The sequence below is a fragment of the Typha latifolia genome, chromosome 9 (genome assembly GCF_019914945.1).
Source record: "Typha latifolia isolate L0001 chromosome 9, TyphaL0001v2, whole genome shotgun sequence".
In the NCBI taxonomy this organism is placed as follows: domain Eukaryota; kingdom Viridiplantae; phylum Streptophyta; class Magnoliopsida; order Poales; family Typhaceae; genus Typha; species Typha latifolia.
The window spans coordinates 11651704-11671767 of NC_133094.1; the positions used below are offsets into that span (position 1 = coordinate 11651704).

Consider the following 20064-nt stretch of genomic DNA (forward strand, 5'->3'; position numbering starts at 1 on the left):
CATTTGTGGCGGAATCTCCGGGGAATTCATTATTATTGTCATTCCTTGCACAAAGTGGGGAAGAAGGCGAAATAGAGGAGAAAAAGAACAAACCACTGAAAACAAGCAAAAGAACATGAATGGATGAATCAGGAGGGAAGAAAAGTTTACAACTTTTCATAAAATGGAAGTACATTTTATTCCCATAAAAGATTGCTAAGTATCTTGTACTTGTGAAATGAACAGAGTTCTGTTCTTTTTACAGAAAAATATATCAACAGGAGAAGAAATCCAAGCAACTACCATTCACAATTCTGCAACTAAGATCAACTAGCATACATACCCTCTCCTACTTACGTACGTACTTACCTCTTCTTCCAAAGAATGCCAGATCAAGGCAATCACAGTAATGTCGCAGTCCCGTAATTGTACTTGGATGCTTTGATCAATAAAGAGAAGCCATTGACTCCTTTCTCCTTGTTGATCACCTCCTCCTCCAGCCACAGCCTGCTCTCCAACGCGCTCCTCGCGCGAAACATGAACACCGCATTCCCCGCCGGATTGCTAAACCACCACCCATGCACGTCCCACATCATGTCCACCGGCGACCCGTCGACGAAAATAGTCTGATTCCCTCTAAAATTCCATCCTAGCCTTCTCACATATACCGCCCTCTTATTGTCGACGCAAACCGATAGCTCTGCATCTCCCTTGTCCCATGCATCAACTTTGCATCTAATAGTTATCTCATGATCATTGCCGTCATCGCGAAACCTGGCCTTGGTGGAGTACAAGGCATGGCCGAGGACCTCTTCCTTGCGACCAACCATGGAGAATTCTGCAGCTGGGATTGTACTTACGTCAAGCTTCTTGACGTAGTCCTTGCTCATGTCTCCGAGCAAGAGGGCCAGCTCGGAGTCGACGGTGACGACAACATAGAAATCACTGATAGGCTCTGGCCCAGATGCGTACTTAGCGGAATTGATGTCCCAAAAGAGGCAAACCACGCAGCTACCCGAAGTGAACGTTCTGCTTCCTTTCTTCTTGCGCAAGAGCTGGAAGGAGTTCATGGCATTGCTCTTCTTCCTTTGGTTGGATGAGTGCAATTCTTCTACGCTAACAGACAGAGATGGACCCAGAGGATTCTTGGACCATGTAATTGTTACGAGGAGCTCTTTTTGGGAAGAAGGGAGAAGAGTGCGGTAGAGGCAAGAGACGGCGCTTTGAACCGAATTCTTCTCGACGACGACGATGGACGAGTTGCTGCCGCCGCTGCTGCTTCCAGAGCAGGAGACGTCGGAGACTCTCACCGCGTGCTCGCTGAAGCAGGAGACGAAGTCCTTCATTGGATTGGGACTCTTTGCTCTGCTCTGCTTACCTCTCTGTCCTTTGTATTCTTTGTGTATCACGTCAGGCCTTAAAAGCTCAAAAAGATATAAGCAAGAGATATATGTGTTCTAAAAGGGAAGGGAGTCTATAAGGGGAGGAATCTCTTAAGTGCAAAGCTTGAGAAGGGAGGGAATAATGTTGCCTTGCCTTGTTCTTCTTCGTTACCTTTGATTGCTAACATAATTTGTTAGCTAAACAAAGGGCTTCTAAGGCCTTAATTGGTACTCAACTTTTGTCTAATTAAGCTCCGTATCTTTGCACAGCTATCCATTCATTGGCTTCTAAAATTAATTAAAGGAAGGATCCTGCTCCCTATATATATATATACACACACACACACACACACACACACACAGTTGATTATATTTTTCTTCTTTCCTCTTCTTGCTGCATAAATTAAGGAGAATTGTGAGGTAGACATGATTAGCAGAGATTAATTACTATTAGGGGAGATAGAGTCCAGAGAGATTAAAAACATGCATATGACTTGCTCCTTGATGGCATTCAAAAACCTTGGGAGAATAACAAAAATTAATTTGAGATAGAATCAAAAAAAGGCTAGATTTTAGAAGTGGACAATTCTGAGACTGGATCCTAGAGCTTAGAGATTAGAGGTATAGGTTTCTGAAGCTAGTTGTGCCCGAGTGCCAATCGCTTTTGGTGGTGTTAGCTGTCATTCGAGATATATCTCCAAGTTAGGCACAACTGGGGATGCAAGTTGGAGCATCAAGATTCAAGATTGACTTGTGGCCAAGCAGTTAGGCAAGTTGACAGTTTGGTTTAGTCATTATTTGCCTATCATTATATATTAGCAGACAAAAACCCTGCATAATGGAATGCATAATAGTAGATTACATCGGGCCTAGCAGCTTGTTCTTATTGTTTAATATTGTTTACTTGATCTATACAATAGTAGTGTTCTTTATTTTTATTTGGGTCTATACAAATCTGATTGGTTCATCAGCCGCCAAACATAACTTAAAATATAACATGAGAAAGAGCTGGTACTTCAATTTGGATTCTTACTTGGTTATCCATGATGCAAAGGTAAATACCAACCACCATTACACCAACCTTCCTCTCATAAATTTTAGAAAAAAAAATTAGAAAGAAGAAAATCTCAGCATCTGGCAGTGCCTTGTTTGAATGTGTTGCTGTAATTTTATGTTAATCAACCTGATATAGTTTTAACCATCGTCACGAGGTTAGTACTTGGAGTTGTGGGCCGTCTGCAAGCATAAATAACAAATAGTTTGCAAACAGTCTCAATAGGACAGAAGAATGTAGATTCATAGAACACAGCACTACCATAGTTGAACCTAATATATATATATATATATATATATATATATATATATATATATTTAAACGAACTTAATACTGTTTGAATTCACCAACTAACACCAAATTAATACTTCTAAAATAACAATAAATGGAGTAAAAAAGAAACAAAGAAAGGGGGTCCCCTGTTTTAGTGGGGTTAAGTTGTTCCCTCTACAGCATTCCACAATTAATTCGTACCATGTTTCCGTTCTGGCTATTGGTCTGGAGTGGAAGCTTCCTCGTGTAAAAATTGGGATTCCGTGTGGTACTGGGGACAACCCACACAATTAATTGGTAGAGAAAGATGCTTCCATTTCAAGCCGATGGTTTACAATCTCTGTTTCCAATAATGAAGTGTACGTTTTAAGCCTTGAATATTTGGCTTCTCAAATATATAATTTTGCATTAGTCTTATCATAGCCAGCAACACCACGTTCATCCCTCCTTGTTATATCTTCTTACATGATTAGCAACCGAGGAGAAGTAGTAGTAGTATTTATTATTAAACCAACGACATCGCATCCACCAAATGCATGTGCAACCCATCATGTCATCCAATAAAAAAATTAACTAATTGTATATAGGGACTCCTCAAGAACGGTTAGTACTTAATAAATCTAAGCATGCCACAGTGAATTAAGTAGTTGGTTAGCATAAGAAATGCGAGATCCATCGACAGACTCATGTGATGCACAACTCTCGTGCCCTTCTCTTCTGAAGGCAAACTCTAACTATATATATATATATATATCTTCATGTTGTCTTTCTACTTGAGACAAGGAACTATATATAATGCGTTAACTGTTGAGATAAATCTAGGATAAGTACACAGTTTTAACTTGGAAAACACATTGCTTCTATATGGATGGTTATGGAAGCATTAAAATCTCGGCCAGGGTAGATATTGGGAACGACAAATCCAAGTTGCGTTCCCTCAGGATGCAGCTCCCATGCTATTTATTATCCATTACTCTTATCCTTATCTTTGTTTATTTTTCTTATCTTCCTATCATTTATAACTTCTGCCTCCTTTGCTAAAGAATATAATTTCCAAGTAAAGATATGCAACTTAATGGAAGTGAAGTGAAGTGAAGCACGAGAAAAAAAAAATAAACAAGTTAAACGTGACACAAACGATATAACTAATCAGAACAACTTCAGTGCCCAAATCCTTGAGATTTTAAGCAATGTGGTCGACTGCCAGACTTACAAGCAGCTTTACTAGTAAATTCTGGTCCAAGAGACCAAGCAAGACATTTATGCAAGCCAAAAAGACCGCGAGAATAAGAAGATAAAACCTCGGAATTCGTCTCTTAAGATCCCAACATCAGTATAGATAATCTGATAAAAAGATAAAAATCCTGATTACAAGCCCTATACAATAGTTTGACGCTCCCTGTTCCTTTTGCTGAAATGACCACAAGAGATTTTAATCTTCATCTTTCGAAAGCTGAGGGAAGGCTCCCGTTGATGAGAAACAGGTGCTCAAGGCCGAGCAGAACCAATTGCTGCTTCCAGGCTCCCTAGGCTGGATTTGTGACTGTCAACTTGGACAGAGTCTTTTCTCATCAAAATTCTACTGCATGGTCGGCCCATCACTCTCGAAGCCTCACTCTCCTCCGCAGGGGATCCTCAGCACTCGGAAGCAGCAGAAGCTTTCAAATTTAATCTGCTCAAAATCCAAAGTCCCAACTTGAGTAACGTCTACTTTAAGTTAACTTTGAGGTGCTCATCAATTTGTTACGCAACCGTGCTGCTGGGCCTTAGAAGATGCAGCATACAATTTGTTAAGCAACCTCCTTTTGGATCTGTCGCTCTCTCTGTCCAAGGGAAAGCAACCGCGTAGCTGATAGGTTGGCTCACCTAGGAGAAGAGCAGGGGTTTTCTTCTGTCTGGCTTGACTCGGTCCTCAACTCTATTTTAGAATTATTGTATCAGGAAGCATAGGGTGATGTAATTTTGCATCTTTTTGCGGTAATGCAATTACCTGTTTACCAAAAAAGAAGAGAGAAACAGGTGCTTTAACAATGTGAATGCTGTGCTCCAATTCTTTCATTGCCTCTGACTTCTGCTTAGCTACCTCGCCCTTCATCTTACCGGAATGCCAGGGGATAGTTATCATAAGTAGAGGTCAGCAAGAAGAACTAAAAAATCAAGAGAAAGCATAGTGTAGTTGAAGGACAAATTAAGATGAATCAACCTCACCGCATGGTGTTTCACCTCTATCGCGAGTGCATACCTCTCCAACCTGTTTATTTTCCTCCCAAATCCTTTAGCAGTTGAACAAGTGCAAAAAATAAAATAGTTTAGTTAGATGATCAGGTAACATGGATAACTGCTGAATGCTGCAGCCAAGTGTCATCTGTGCCATATCCTTCTGGTTCAACCATCTCTACACCTTTGTCCATTTGACCTTTCTTCTCATCCAATTTAATGTCCAGAAGTAAATTAGATTTGGAGAAATTCACCATGTTAAAACCATGCAGATTATACTGATAATTTTGAACCAGCATGATGTCTATATCATGAAAGCTACATCATGGTTTGGTATAATGTGGTCTGAAGAGAGTTGTCATCATAAGAACTAGTGAAAACAACAGTCGACGGATGGAATCCCATAGCTCATTCAAAAAGATCTGAGGGTAAGAAAGCTGGAGAATCCCATGCCCCGCATATAACACTGCATGCTTGCTAAAGTAAACAGCAATTACAGTAGCAGAAGGAGCACCTTAGCGTCATTTCGCATAATTTGAACACCATGCCATGGATAGATGGTGGAAGAGCAAAACCGGCACTTCTCATATCTCATTCTATAGCAACTTAAGAAATAACAATGCTCTCAATGGTTCATATCATGTAAAATTACAAACGGCTAGTGCATTTCATATACTTTCTTGTTAGTTTGTGGTTAGCATCTTCGTTGACTTGGTTGGAGCAGCCATGGTATGGACTATGGAGGACTCGGAAAGAAAATTTTGATTGTTCTACAAGTGCAAAATGTTCTCATATGAAGTCAACTTATTTACTTTTACCTTTATGCACATAAAAGAAGATTGTCCAAATTTTGGCACAACTTGGTCGAATCCTACAATTAGATCCGTCATTCTTCTTCTTCTTCTTCTTCTCTCTCTCTCTCTCTCTCTCTCTCTCTCTCTCTCTCTCTCTCTCTTTTTCAATGAGAAATATCTTGTTACACAGTTACCACTTCAACAACATTTTTGTCATATTATAAGCCATAATTCTAACCCCAACCAACATTTTGAAACCAGTCTGTGCCACTTATCTAGAGTGACATAACCATACAAACACATAAAGGCAAAGAAGAGGAGAAATAAATAGATGGTAATAGGGCTATAAAGATGGAATTTTGAAATGTGATCAACCTCAAGGAAAACGAAATTAAAAGGGAAGAAAGAAGAAAAATAATAACAAGCGAAGGAGAAGGCTGCAAAGGAAAAGAGCACAAATCATTTACCGAAGGAGGGATTGGGCGGCGAGGTTTATCAGATTCAGAGGAGACAGCACTCAACGGCGAAGAGCTTTATTATGCCTTTGTCAGATGAGTAAAATAAGATAAACTAAAGGTAAATAGAGAGAGGGATGCAGCTGAAAACAAATAAAAATTTGGGGATATTTACGGGGCTGCTAGGAATCCGTTAGCCCTTAGACTAGATAAGGAACACAGTCCGCTAAAAGAATAAAAAGCCCATTTCTTGAAATTAACAAGCAAAGAGCCTGTGGGTCCTCTATAGGCCAACAAAAGAGTCAACGAAGCCCATTATAAAATAAATATTTAAAGAAGAGAGTGTATACAGTATTGACGGGAACGGGATAGACTACAGGGGCTGACGAAGCCAAGCAAACTCCAAAGGCCCCGTGTTTTCTTTTTTTACTCAAAGCAGCCCAGCCCAGCCCAGCCCAGCCCGTACTGTGTTAAACGAAGCAGATCCAATCACCGCGATGGTAACCTTACTGCCTTCGTCTCAAAACAAGAAAGACAGGTCCCTCTTCTTCTTCTTCTTCTTCTTCTTCTTCTTCTTCTTCTTCTTCTTCTTCCCCTACGGGCTTCTCACTTCCTGAAGGAATTAGAGAGCTCGATGGACTTGAAGGAGGCGGAGCTCAGATCCTTGTAAGGTAGCGGAGCGAGCCCTTCGATCATGGACCCATCAACCCCACTTCGCCTCCTCTTCCTATTCCATACCCTATAGGCACCGTACGCTGCCGCCGAGAAGAAGATGGCGCAGCCGACCACCAAAAGCGCCAGAATTGTTCCCTTCTCCGCCGCCCTTTTATCTCTTCCATTATCGCTTACTCTCCTCACCTTGAAGTACCCCACCTTCCTCTCGTCCCCTTCGACCAGCATCTCTATCGGGTAATCCATCAGGTAGCAGTACCCAGACCCAGTCGCGTTGCTGTAAACCGCCCCCCAGCAACTGCAGTTTCGCTCGCAGGAAGCCTCGCAATCCTCCAAAGACGCCACCTTTTGGTAGCCCAACAAATCCTTGTTCGCCAAGTCGACGCCTTTGCGCCTCAACACCCAAAACCCATCTTCTGCAACGCCGCATAGGTCGCCGAAGTCCGGCGGGAGGCACCCTTCCGTGCCATTCGCGAGGCACGTGCACTGGGGCTCCCCTGTTCCGCAGAGTTCATAGGCTCCACATGTAGTTGGGAGGTCGCAGGACTCGGAGATGGCCTTATATTCGAGCACCCAGCTCGAATCATTCCAGTAGTATGCCCGGAGATTGCCGTCAGACTCCAGGGTGAGCCGCCGGAATCTGGAAATATTTCTATTGAAGGTGTCGAAGGAGAGCACGTCGGCGGGGGCTCCGTCGCTCTGGTACATACCGAGGAATCCGGCCGACTCGACCCTCGCGTAGATCGGGCCGTCTCCTGGAACAATCTCGGCCTTGGCCTCCAGCGCCGTGTGCTTCCAGTAAATGGACGTCGTCGTCATCTTCCCGTTGTTAAATACCATGTAAAGGGCGAGATAGTTCTCGCCCAAACGCATAGAAAACTGCTGATTTGAGGAGAACAAGGAGGCCATGGAGGTGAAGTTCTGATCTTGGACGATGGTATCGGATGGAAAGTCGAAGCTTTGCCAAAGAACCGTGTTGGGTCTGTCGAGTTTTTGGATTTGGAGGTTAGAGGAGTTGAGGAGGACGAGGCGGTCGCCGCCGTCGGATTTGCTCGACCAGAACACCCCTGTTTTGGGGTCAGAGAGGACCAAGCTGCCATTAAAGGAGAGGGATGTGGACTTCGACCAAAGAGCCGGCTTAGCAGGGACGGCGCGCCACAGTGGGAGAGAGGAGGGGAGGTGGAGGACGGCAAGGTCGAGAAGGGTGGAGTTGATTCGGAGGAATCCGAGAGAGAAGACTCCGGTGGGATCGGAGAGCAGAGGCTGGAACTGGGCATAGCCTGGATCGTTAGTCACCGAGAAGCCTCTTTGGATCACTTGGGCTGTTGTGGACTCGGCTTTTGATCCCTGCCATGCTAGTACAGATACGATGTAGAACACTAGGAAGAGAAAAGGTGGACGCTTATTCTCCTCTTCCATGGTTGAAGTAATTCTTCTACTCTTTGACTTTCGATCACTAGTACCAGCAGATAAGAATGGCATGGGAGGGCAAGCAAGCAAGTGAAGCTTGCTTTATTTTTTATGGACGGGAGAAGTAGGTCTTGAAGATGGTGTGGTCATAATCTCATAGAGAAAGCAGTAGAGCACCCATTGGATTTTAGAATATTTTGAGCTTGGTGATGCATGACACAGCGCGGCTGCTCTATCTGCAATCTGCGTTGTTTATAGTAGTTTAATGTGGTCCACTCTCTGGTGGGACGAAGAAAAAGATTAAACCGCCCACTGGTTATTCAAATGTGACTAAAATTGTCGAGCTAGTGGATGGTGATCTGCAAACAGACCAAACCCAATTGGAAGATATCTTTTCAAGGAAGCCGTCTATTGGTTTTTTACCCAAACTACTTGCTCTCTCTTTTTCTTTTTTGTTCTCCCTCGGAGAGTCGGAGTTCTTTAACAATAAGCTTAAAAGGAAAGGAAACAATGATATTAAAGCAGATAGGCAAAGTCAAAGGTAGCACGCCAAAACAAGCCAAACAGACGCCTACTACAACTTTGATTACGATACGTGCCTGGGACAGAGCTTGATCTTTTAGCTCATTATGATCTACTGTCTTATATAATGCAATAAAAACTTATAGCAAGATCTTCAGATCTTATAAAGTATGACAAAAAGAAAACATTGATCCTGATTAAATTATGACAAGTGGAACTTGTAACCATTTATTAATCAGAGATTTCCCCGGGTAATCAACATTCTGGATGTTGCCAACCGACGTTCATATGCAAAACAGTACTGAGTCGTAATATATACTAAAATATATTAACAGAACAAGACAAAGGACAGAACAAAAGGCACTTGCATAACATGCATTCATATAGCAGTGAGTAGATTTATTCGGTGCATTTTCCTATTTATCAATTTGCCGGGAGCATTCTGAGCAGATCGGGAGATGTGTTACTGATCAGCAAAAACAAAGGAAATTAAGATCTATGAATAAAACTTTGACTTGCTACTGGCAAGAAAAAACTATACAGTTGTTAGCACAAGCCATCAGCTTACTTGTCATCATATTAATAAAACAAGAACACTACAACTCTGGCCTATCGCAATGGATGAGAGCGTTTGATTGGTATGCTGGGCAATGAAGTCAGCACGGTTGAACGAATGAGAGCACTGCCATCTTTGACCTTTTTATTCTATCTTTACTATTATTTTTGTTTGTTAGGGTAAGTTAACCATATTTATAGTTTGACATATACAGGGAATCATCTTTATGAGTGAAAGTTATTCGTCTTAGAAATATTCAACAGCTAAAAGTTTGAAGCTTCCAAAATCACGTGGTAAGTTGACTATGGGATTGGATCTCTCGATCGCATTCTTACATCGCATTAATCCTTTTTAAAAAGAATATTAAATCCCTCTGTCCTCATCTCCCAACTACTCAACGCTCTATTATGGGCCAAACGCCGCAGTCGCAGTAGTCATTTGACAATCAATCTCTTGGTGGTTGTCCGAAGCAACTACTCCTCGATCACTGCTGTTAGAATGCATGCAAGCATTTGGAGGGTTGCTCAATCACTGCTGTTAGAATCACGCCGCAGTTATTCGTCTTTTTAGAATGCATGCAAGCAACTACTCCACTATTCCGTTATTTTATAAACCGAGAGGTTGCTCAAGCATGCAAAGAAGAGAATTTTTTTTAGAGGGTTAATTATATAGCTTACTTCATAAAGATCGATCGAGGAACGATGAATCCAAAGTCGCCGTCGCCGCCATTGGCGTCTGTCTGGGTTCAGTTATTGGTCGGGAAGTGGTTTGGTTGTTGATTCGTGAAGCCTAGCATTGGCCGATATGAACGCAATTAATGGAGCGGTGATGTATTCACCCATAAGGGACCCACCCACAAGGGAGGCAAATGGATATGGTTGAATCGCGCTTTTGATTTAATATTCTTTTGACGCTGTGGAAGTCGGCATCATTTTTAAAGTTAAAAAAGAAAGAAAGAAAGGAATGACCCACTGGTCATTCCTCCCGGCCCAAGGGCTTATATTTCAAGGCCCTATTTTTTTAAAATACAATGATTGTTCTTTTGGCCCATCATCATATATAAGCTACAGCCTACAGCCTACAGCCTACAGCCTACTAAGGGTTATGTTGCCACGTACGTCGTATGCAGTGCATGTATCCATCCATCCCAAATTAACTTTTTTTTTTTAATAAAATTTCCAAATTATCATTTGAGCATCCCCCCTGGTCCTGGAACCTGGAACCTGGACCCTGGACCCTGGTACATCCCCCCTCTCGGCCTTCCCAGGCCCCAGGCAGGCAATATAATATAATTCTCCAAAGATCCCAACTCTGACACGTTTCGTGCCTTTATTGGCTCTTTGCTAAAAGGACCACTGCAAGTAGGCAGCAAACCGAAGTCGCGCCACATACCCAGGCGGTAGTAGAAGTATATGGCAGTCGAGACGAGTGAGAGTGATAAGTGGAACTCGGAACTCGGAACTCGGAAGCTAAGCAGGTTAACCACGGCCAGAGTTATCTAAATAAGAAGCAGCGAAGAAGAGAAGAGATACGTTCCTTCAATGGAGATGGCCGGAAGGCGATTGGGCTACACAATTCTCAGCCAATTCCCGGACGATCCCCCTACCGTGGAGAAGAACCGAGGTAAGGCGCCGTCGGCCGCTGCATTCGATTGGCTGCAGAGGCAGTCGAGCGGCAGCAGCTACGAGGGGAGCTCCGTCTCCGGCGATTGCTACCCCACCCCAACCTTGCCGTCCTTCCGCGTCGATTCAGCCGTCGTCGACGCGAGCGAGAAGGAGGAAGCGGAAGCGGCGAGGGATTCATTTTCCTCTACGTCGTCGTCGTGTTTAAAAAGTTGGGCGCAGCAGGCGGAAGAGGCGTACCAGCTGCAGTTGGCGTTGGCTCTCCGTCTTTGCTCGGAGGCCGCGACCGCTCCCGATCCCAATTTCTTGGACGCCGGGGATCAGATTGTGGGGATGCAGGAGATTTCTTCCGCGGAGTCCGTCTCTCATCGTTTCTGGGTATGGTTTTCTATTTCTTTTTTGTTTTTGCTCATTTTGCTTATGTCGGACCAAAAAAGGTTATTAGGCCTAATGAGTGATCATACCTACCTACTATCATGAACCAAACTACAAGACAGTTTTTGGATATATTGCTTCATCGACGTCACAATAATTTTACAAATCTAAGTAAGACTCTCACCACAGTTTGGGCTAAAATTAGGGGTGAAAACGGGTGGGAATAAATCCGACCCGATATGGTTCCTTATGTGAGTTTTGCTGTACATGGGTTGAAATTTTCCTATCCGATGTTGATATCTGAATTTGTAGTTGTACTTGGATAGTTCATGCTGATATGGATATAGGTTGAAGAGTACTATCCCGATCAATATCCGTATCATTTAGTTTAAAATATTATAGAAATAGTGATATAAAAGTCTTTTTTGTACCTTTATATGAATCCCTAATCTAGTTTTATCATATATACACTGAATGCCTATATATTTCAGTAATTATATCACAAGTCTTATACATTTAGAAAATGAATGTGTATATCCAATATTCAATCCGTATATGTTGGTACCTAGTAGATATGATAACTAATTTTACTATCCCGATCTGTATCCAAAGAAATATTATGGATATAGATATGATTTCACCCCTATTCAATTCATATTCAGTCCATTTCCACCCTAACTACAATTCCACCATCTTGGTTATTCATGTACGTATCATTTCTTTTAGTTAATAAGAAATTAGATCCTGCATTGCTCCGAGTCTGGTTAATCAGTATCGTTAGATTGTTCTATCATGCAGATTTATCTTATAGAGGGCCAACATATTCTATTAGTTATGATGATGGATTTCTCAGTCTAACAAAATGTTGAAGTTTGGCTCAAATTTAGACTTTTTAGACTCCATGCTGGGTTGTTCAAATACAATTTCTGAGAGGATATGCACTTTGTAAGAGTTCAATCGCCCTCCTATGCTTCAGATTAGAGTTCTGCTGGTGTTCAAACGGCCCCACGGGCGTTCGAACGCATATGGGATTTTCAGCAGCTTTTAGTTAGCCTTATAAATAGAATGTTGCGTTTTAGGGTTGAGTGTGGGTATTTTACATGAGAAAAAAATTATAGGGGAGAGTCATCATTGTTTAGAGTGAAATTAGAGTTCAAAACTCTTTATATTTGGTGATTTGCATAGTGGATTGAAGATTGCTCCACTCGTGGACATAGGCATATCGTCAAACCACGTAAATCTTGTATTTCTCTCTTTTCCTCTTTGTGGTTTGCATTTAGAGTTTTTATTTGTGGTTGTCTTAGGTGTTTAAAAGTTTTTTACATTTAGCATCGTGGTTAAAGATTTTCCTTTGGTATTGATATAAGTTTTGCTAATATTTTGATTTACCCAAATCTATTGCTATCATATTGGTATTATTTGGGGAATTGGAAATCGCTTTCGCTAGCATCCACCCATCTGACATTTAGGCACAACATAAAATTTTATAGCTTCTCTAGTGTAGCAGGAAAGTCCACTTTTTTTATATTTATTCATGGATTTTTAACAAAATGTAAAGACTTATGATCTAATACTTTTGAGTTTCATTTTCTAATAGGTAACTGGCTGTCTATCATATTATGATAAGGTTCCAGATGGCTTTTACCTTATTCAGGGAATGGATCCATTTATATGGACTTTGTGCAATGATGTGCAAGAAGGTAGTCGGGTTCCTTCAATTGAATCGTTGAAGACTATTCGACCCAGTGAGTCATCCATTGAAGTGGGTGTGATAGATAAAATTGGTGACATTGATTTGAGGCAGTTACAGAAAATGGCATCTGACATTACATGTAATTATGCTACACCCAAAGATATTGCTGATCAGCTAGCTAGGCTTGTCTGCACTTGCATGGGGTGAGTTGCCTGCAAAATTATTGACTATAAAAATCACTATAATCCTTTCAGTATTTAAAATCCCACTTCTACAAGGGGTGTAGCGTTTATTGAAGAATGTGAATTGCTCCCTCGGTGGAAAGATTGCAGCGAGTTTCTCAAGGCTAATTCAGGTTCTGTTGTGCTTCCGGTTGGAAGGTTGTCTGTTGGTCTCTGCAGGCATCGCGCTATACTTTTCAAGGTAAATTTCTTGCTAATTTGTATACTTATGCACATTTCTTTTCTCATCTAGTAGGAATTATGGTATTTAGTGAGGAATTATACTTTCTTTTCGTTGTTTGTAGTTTAAGCAAATATCAAAATAGGTAAGGATGTAAACTTGTATGATTTCAGAAAACCTTCTTTCTCTTTCTTATGTTCTAAAAGAGTATCATTGCCTGCAACTTCTTTTTTTTTCTGAAATTTGTCTGTTCTTTCACCTGACCTTTTGTAATTCTTATAGACTCTAGCAGACTCTGTCAATCTTCCATGTCGAGTTGTGAGGGGATGCAAATATTGCAAAAGTGATGATGCTACCTCTTGCCTGGTGCGGTTTGGCCTCGAAAGGTCTGTCTTCTTGATTGATTGCTCATTTAGTTGTAAAAATGAAGCTCATTCCTAATTTGTCATAAGGACAGGTCAGACATACCTGATTATTTCCCAGATGAACTTTAAAACCTGTTCGTCCTTTTTTTTTTTTCTTTTTCTTTGCAGGGAATACCTAGTTGATTTGGTTGGGGATCCTGGCAACTTATGTGAACCTAATTCCCTTCTGAATGGTCTCTCGTCCATTTTTGTTTGCTCACCTCTGCGCCCGCCAAAATACAAGTCTCTGGATATTTCTGATAACTTTAGATCTTTGGCGAAACAATATTTCCTGGATTGTCAATCACTTAATCTCATATTCAATGATGTGCCAGCAGGTAAAACCAAATATTTCTCACTCACTATTCTATATATCTGAAATTATCTTATTTTGGTAATTTTCTCTTTGACTGTTTAATTATTGCCCCTGTGGATGCACCTGTGCAAAGCAGTTTTTTGTTTAGCTATCTAGGATATTTTTGACTCAACTCTCCACCTTATGGTGCAAGACTGAGTTGGAACTTGGAAGTGTATGCTTGTTATTCAGGTTGCCTAGAATTTTGTTGTCTAGAGCAATTTGGCGAACTTTAATTTTTCTATGGGAGGGAAGAAGAAGTTACTTCTTCTTACAGCACATCTGCTTTTTCTCATTTAAAAACTTCACATTCTTCTCTTTCTTGGTTTGTTCCCCTTTACTGAATATCCACCATACTGGGTGGTGATTTCACTTGATTATCTGATGAATAAGACTGATTCAATTATGGAACAATACATAAGGAAATGGGAGGAAAATCTCTAAATTAGTATTGCTGGTGTTGGTTGAGAACTTGAGACTTGAGATTTCGGGGATGGATGGTATCATGGTAGTGAGAAGGCAGGAACAAGAAAAAAACCACAGAGAATTAGATGCGTGGACAGTGTCTAGATCAGGTAAGAATTGGTCTTAGCAATAAAATGTGCCCTAAAGTGGCCAATGTTTCCTTTTTCTGGCTTCCTGGGTTGCTTGCTCATGCATGGTCCAACTAAAATAAATTTTGGATCACCGGTGGGCGGTGACCGGGACTTCAGCGCACAAGACACTAAGTTACCAGCCACTATTCCAACTTTCTTTCTAGCTGAAAATAAACAGTTGTAAATTAAAATTTACAAATACTATATGGAAGCAGAGTAAGTTTTAGAAAGTAGAAACCTTTTAAAACTGACATGAGTTATATGTTTAATGATTGCAGGAACAGTTGTTGGAAAAGAAGATGTGGTGGCCTCCTATAAGGATCTAAACTCTCCACAAGCAACTAGTAGTGATCTCGAAGCATCTCGTCATCTTCAGAGAGTTACTCAACCCAATGACAAAGATGGAGGTTTACAGCCCAAAAAACTGTATAATCCTTCTCCAAATTTGTCAAGCTTGGAACAGATAGTACAAGATCAGAACAACACAAATATGACGGATATCTCACGGTTTCCAGCATTCGCTGATTTAAGGGATGATAAGCTTATAGATTCCAGTTTACATGAGAAGCATCAATTTGGGCAATCTTTTCCTCTTAACAATATATCACTTGCTGTGGATGATTTGATGATTCCCTGGAGTGAACTTGTTTTAAAGGAGAAAATTGGTGCAGGTATCTGTAGATATTCATATTTTCTTGCGTATGATTGATTGCAAACAGTTTGCATTGAGGACAAGGTGTACATAATTTAGGAAAAAGAAATGTCTCATGCATGATTTTGAGTACCAACCAGTACTTCTTTCTGTGATCTATAGCAATAAGTATTAACCAAGGAATTTTCAGGTTCTTTTGGGACTGTGCATCGTGCTGATTGGAATGGCTCGGTATGTCCCTAGAATTCTTCGCATTATGTTCTTTCTGTTTTGTGTTTCCATAACACTTTTCCATAGCACGCGAGCTTTTTCTGTTGCACGATATTGAAGAGGACTTGCACATTCATTTACTTGGAATGACCAGATTTTTGCTGAATCATGTTAAAGAGCTACAATAGATAAAAATTCCAGTATTTACTTGAAAACAAAAACTATGTTTTACATATTGCTATAAAAATGCCGAAAGCCAAGTAAATAAATTAGAGAGCAAAAACATTGTTCACCGGGAAACACCCCCATTATCATCCCTGATATTTTCACCTTTGGACTCTATTTTCTTGGCATAAAGTCGCCGAAATCCAAAGCAAGCAAATTCACCTAGATATTAATTGAAATTTGAAGACACATATGAACATGTTATATTTTAGTTTCTTTTTGTTAGTTATCCCATCTGTTAGTTATAATGTTAGAGCACATTATATTTTAACACTATCTTGTGACAGGATGTTGCCGTGAAAATTCTCATGGAACTAGACTTCCATCCAGAGTGTCTGAAAGACTTTTTGAGAGAGGTACTAATGCATATATACTGTATCTTCCTTCAGACAATTGCCTAGGTAGACTATGGCCATCTTACTGATAAAACATGCTGTTGGCATCTTGACTGGTCATATAAGCTTGTTTGACTCTAGTTCCAAATGTCTATGCATGCTTGATAACTTTGTTTTAAATGCGCAATGTAGATATTCCAACTGTCTTTTCATTGAAGTGGTGGGGGCTGTCCTTGGTCATGCCCTTTTACATTGTTAGCCCTCCTTTTTTGAGGCAGCAGTTCTATAATGTGCTTCTAGTAGTCATCTCCTACAGTTACTGGATATATGGCAGCATTATATTTTGAATCTGTGTGTCTTAGTGTAATACCGACACATTGTTGCCCATTTACTTCTCTGATGCTATAACCTTCACTGATGAAATTTAGAGCACTAGAACTTATATTGGACTATTTATTTTGTCCTTAAGTCCGTCTAATTTGCATTGGTTCTTGTTGCCAGATTGTCACCTGTAAATTAAATTATCTAGAACTTGGGTAACCAGCTATTTTGCTCCCAAGGCCAAAACTTTCTCAAACAGCTTTACCGGCCCTTTCCTTGGCAACATATAGTTCTTGTGTGGTACTTATGAAGTTTGAAACCATTTAGCACCAATGCAGTTGTGGTACTTCTTGCAGTTTTTTTCCTCCTAAATTTGTGTATCTTCAAATGAGACTGTTTTCTCAATGAGCAATCTGTTGCTTCAATAACGCCATCCTATGGTAGGTTGCAATAATGAAAAGTCTGCGGCATCCAAATATTGTTCTTTTGATGGGTGCTGTTACTCAGCCTCCTAGCCTGTCCATTGTGACAGAATATCTATCAAGGTGCTCTCCTTTTTCTTTCTTATTTCTAGTTCTGGTACCCATTTTATATTATTTTGTGCATATCCAGCATATTGTAGCTACACTATCAGTCCTTTTGTCTTGTAATTGCAGAGGCAGTTTATATAGGCTTTTACATAGGCACGGTGCAAGAGAAAATCTAGATGAGAAGCGGTGTTTAAATATGGCTTTTGATGTGGTATCTCTATTTGAAGGCCTTCTTAAAGATAATTTATTTTATAGCATGGCAAATGTTGCCTTAATTTTGTGTGAAAAATAAGCAGGTTGAATTCAGTTATATTATTTCTTTATTGATCAGAAGTGTTCATATTTGTTTAATTTATATACATATCATTTTACACAGGCAAAGGGAATGAATTATCTTCACAAGCGCAATCCTCCCATTGTTCATAGAGATCTGAAGTCTCCAAATCTATTGGTTGACAAAAAATATACAGTGAAAGTAAGATGTAGATTGTAGATTTCCTTTTTGTCTGTAGTTTTTGAAGTTGGATAGAGTGGTATCTGAGTATAATTTACTCGTCTTCGTTGCTTCTGCATGTCTTTCTTTTCCTGTAGTGGTTCTTTATTGCTTTGAGGATGGATTTTATTAGCTTAAAGTACTTGTTTGCTCGCCAATAGTGATTTTTAGCACGTCTTTTATGCTTCAGTATCACACTGGCTTAAAAAACTAGATTTTGGTCATTTCTTCATCTTTTAATGCTGCATCATGTGTTGATTTATCAACAGAAAGGAGTGCCCAGGAAGATGATCAAAGCCACATAAAACTACCCAACAAGTACGTTCTGTCACAGATTGTACTAAGTGGTTCCTAAAATGGGTCCCTTCTCTGGTGTAGACAAATGAAGTCCATTTTAGTCCATGAACTTAGCCATTAACCCACTGTTTCTTCTTCCAATTAAAACCAAATCCTTCCAAAGTGTCAAAATTAACCTGTATTACATTTTCTCTTTGTGCCGAAATATTGACTGTTTTGTCCAAGACAGCTGATGGTTTCTTCACTATGATAGTCAATTGTGTGTACTTATTTGAGACAGTTAAATAGCAAATTTGAGGTGCATATGCAAAATAATCTCTTACTACTTGCATAAAAGACTCAAACTATTATGAATTAACCATTATCTTTTGGTGTATCACTCTTTGAGTGCATCTAATAAAATTATAGAATTGAAGTTTTCTTTCCTATTCCAGTTGTTGATTTGCCAATTGATGTTAGTAGTTCAGGAAAGATTTTTCCAAGAGCTCATGTCCTGATAGCTTCTTACTTATCGCTAAAGCATTTTACTGCTTCTTAAAGCTAATTATAAAGCATGTACATACCACCGTGGCATGGTAATAAAACTTACCCTGATTATGTGATGTCAAAAGACTGTATCTTCTATTACATGCTTGATCTCAAAGTAAGAAGACATAATTATGCATTTGTAATAGATTTATTTTGTTTCTGAAATATCTTAAATTGTTCCAACCAAGTATCAAATAACCATATAATTCCTCTGCTTCACATGTTGCACACTAGTCCTTTATATTGCATGATATGCCTGGAAGTTGTAAAACAATCAAATCAGAGCCCCTAACTGACTCTATAAAAACATGAATTCTTTATATCAATCTTCTGAAGTTTTGTGATCTCCTTTCAAAGCATTCTTGCTCCTCCGACCTCAAGACTTTATTGGAATATTTCATCTATAATGATAGCTATGGTTAGTGTACCTTTCTTGTTCTGATGCAAGCACGGCTGAGCCATCGTTAATGATTTATCACATTCACATCAAAATTAAAAGCTGTTCTTTTTTTTTCCTTTTTTTTTTCAGGTTTGTGACTTTGGCCTTTCCAGGTTGAAGGCAAACACATTTCTGTCATCCAAAACTGCAGCAGGAACTGTAAGTTTTGCATCCTCTAAGCGTGTTTTCTTTTTTTCTTTTTTGTTTGTGACATGCAAAATATTGTTTTCTCATGTTCCACTAGCCTGAATGGATGGCACCAGAAGTACTACGCGATGAACTATCAAATGAGAAATCTGATGTTTATAGTTTTGGTGTTATTTTATGGGAGCTTATGACCTTGCAACAGCCATGGGGTAATTTAAATCCTGCTCAGGTATGTAGTTTCTCTCCTTAAGGAACCTTTAAGTTAATATACACCATTATGCTCCGAACATTTGATTTCTTTTTTGGGGGACAGATAAGAAAATCAAAAGTTTGAGCTGCAATTCTTTTAGTTGCTTGATACTTATAGACCAAATTAGAAGAGTTTTTGCACTAGAGACACTATCAGAGAGTCCAATTCCCAAAAGGGCTGTAATAACTAATAACATCGCTTCACTATATTTACCATCTAGTATAGTTTGATGCTTCCTCTTGCAGGTGGTTGCTGCTGTTGGTTTTGACAGAAGGCGGCTTGATATTCCGAGTGAACTCAATCCACAGGTGTCCGCAATAATTGAGTCTTGTTGGGACAAGTATGTTGAAACAGAAATTTCTGCTGTGTTCTTGTTGTTCTTTGTACCATGTTCCTTCTGATAGAATATTCATCCTGCAGCGAGCCATGGAAACGACCTTCCTTTTCAAGCATCATGGAATCCCTGAAACCACTACTAAGGACCACGACATCTCAGTCAGTTCTGCCAGAAGTTAGCACTTAACCTTATCATCTGGCGCATTATAGACTTAACCTTTGGCAACTTTGATAAACCAAGTTGACCTTGTTATCCAAGTGCTTGATTTAACTAGATACGATGCATAATTTTGTTGATGATTGTATATACGGTCCTTTCTGCAATCTCACATACTTGCTACATATCACTGCTATAGCAGAGCTTAAAAACTATGCATGATTCTTAAGTTCTACAAGATCAAGGGAGATTTTGGGTCTGCAATGCTATTTATTGCTTTTTGAGAAGTTGTAGAAGTTCAAAACTGTAGTGATCGATAATGAAACGAAACTTATTTCCTGCATGAATAAATTCTATAAATGTTGTTCTTTCTTTGGGCGTAA

At 40.0% G+C, this 20064-nt stretch overlaps 3 protein-coding genes and 1 long non-coding RNA gene across 9 annotated transcripts; 1 reads left to right on the forward strand and 3 right to left on the reverse strand.

The window, feature by feature from the left end:
* Positions 1 to 161: 161 nt before the first annotated feature.
* LOC140795386 (uncharacterized) lies at positions 162 to 1760 on the reverse strand. Its single transcript, XM_073147920.1, has one exon. The coding sequence runs from the start codon at positions 1323 to 1325 to the stop codon at positions 381 to 383; it is 945 nt and encodes a 314-aa protein (XP_073004021.1). The 5' UTR covers positions 1326 to 1760; the 3' UTR covers positions 162 to 380.
* Positions 1761 to 3975: 2215 nt separating this feature from the next.
* On the reverse strand, positions 3976 to 6277 carry LOC140795690 (uncharacterized). Of its 2 annotated transcripts, none has more exons than XR_012110340.1 (4): positions 6167 to 6277; positions 4892 to 4961; positions 4679 to 4783; positions 3976 to 4606 (listed from the first exon to the last, which is right to left on the reverse strand). It is a non-coding gene; the product is annotated as an uncharacterized lncRNA (long non-coding RNA). The 2 variants fall into 2 exon arrangements; XR_012110341.1 differs by having other exon boundaries at positions 4897 to 4961; positions 6167 to 6270.
* A 179-nt stretch (positions 6278 to 6456) lies between these two features.
* LOC140795689 (PAN domain-containing protein At5g03700) lies at positions 6457 to 8519 on the reverse strand. The gene has a single exon (XM_073148403.1). It carries the CDS (start codon positions 8306 to 8308, stop codon positions 6761 to 6763), a length of 1548 nt encoding a protein of 515 aa, XP_073004504.1. The 5' UTR covers positions 8309 to 8519; the 3' UTR covers positions 6457 to 6760.
* Positions 8520 to 10706: 2187 nt separating this feature from the next.
* On the forward strand, positions 10707 to 20051 carry LOC140795602 (serine/threonine-protein kinase CTR1). 5 transcript variants are annotated; one of them, XM_073148273.1, is made up of 15 exons: positions 10707 to 11314; positions 12909 to 13207; positions 13283 to 13427; positions 13689 to 13792; positions 13940 to 14148; positions 15040 to 15432; positions 15604 to 15644; positions 16136 to 16204; positions 16949 to 17049; positions 17161 to 17245; positions 17411 to 17509; positions 18882 to 18950; positions 19036 to 19167; positions 19434 to 19528; positions 19609 to 20051. In XM_073148273.1, the coding sequence occupies exons 1-15, from the start codon at positions 10856 to 10858 to the stop codon at positions 19709 to 19711; spliced, it is 2403 nt and encodes an 800-aa protein (XP_073004374.1). In that variant the 5' UTR covers positions 10707 to 10855; the 3' UTR covers positions 19712 to 20051. The 5 variants fall into 5 exon arrangements, 3 of the variants coding, with proteins under 3 accessions (XP_073004374.1, XP_073004373.1, XP_073004375.1); XM_073148272.1 differs by having other exon boundaries at positions 16949 to 17245; XM_073148274.1 differs by lacking the exons at positions 16949 to 17049; positions 17161 to 17245.
* The last annotated feature ends 13 nt before the right edge of the window (positions 20052 to 20064 follow it).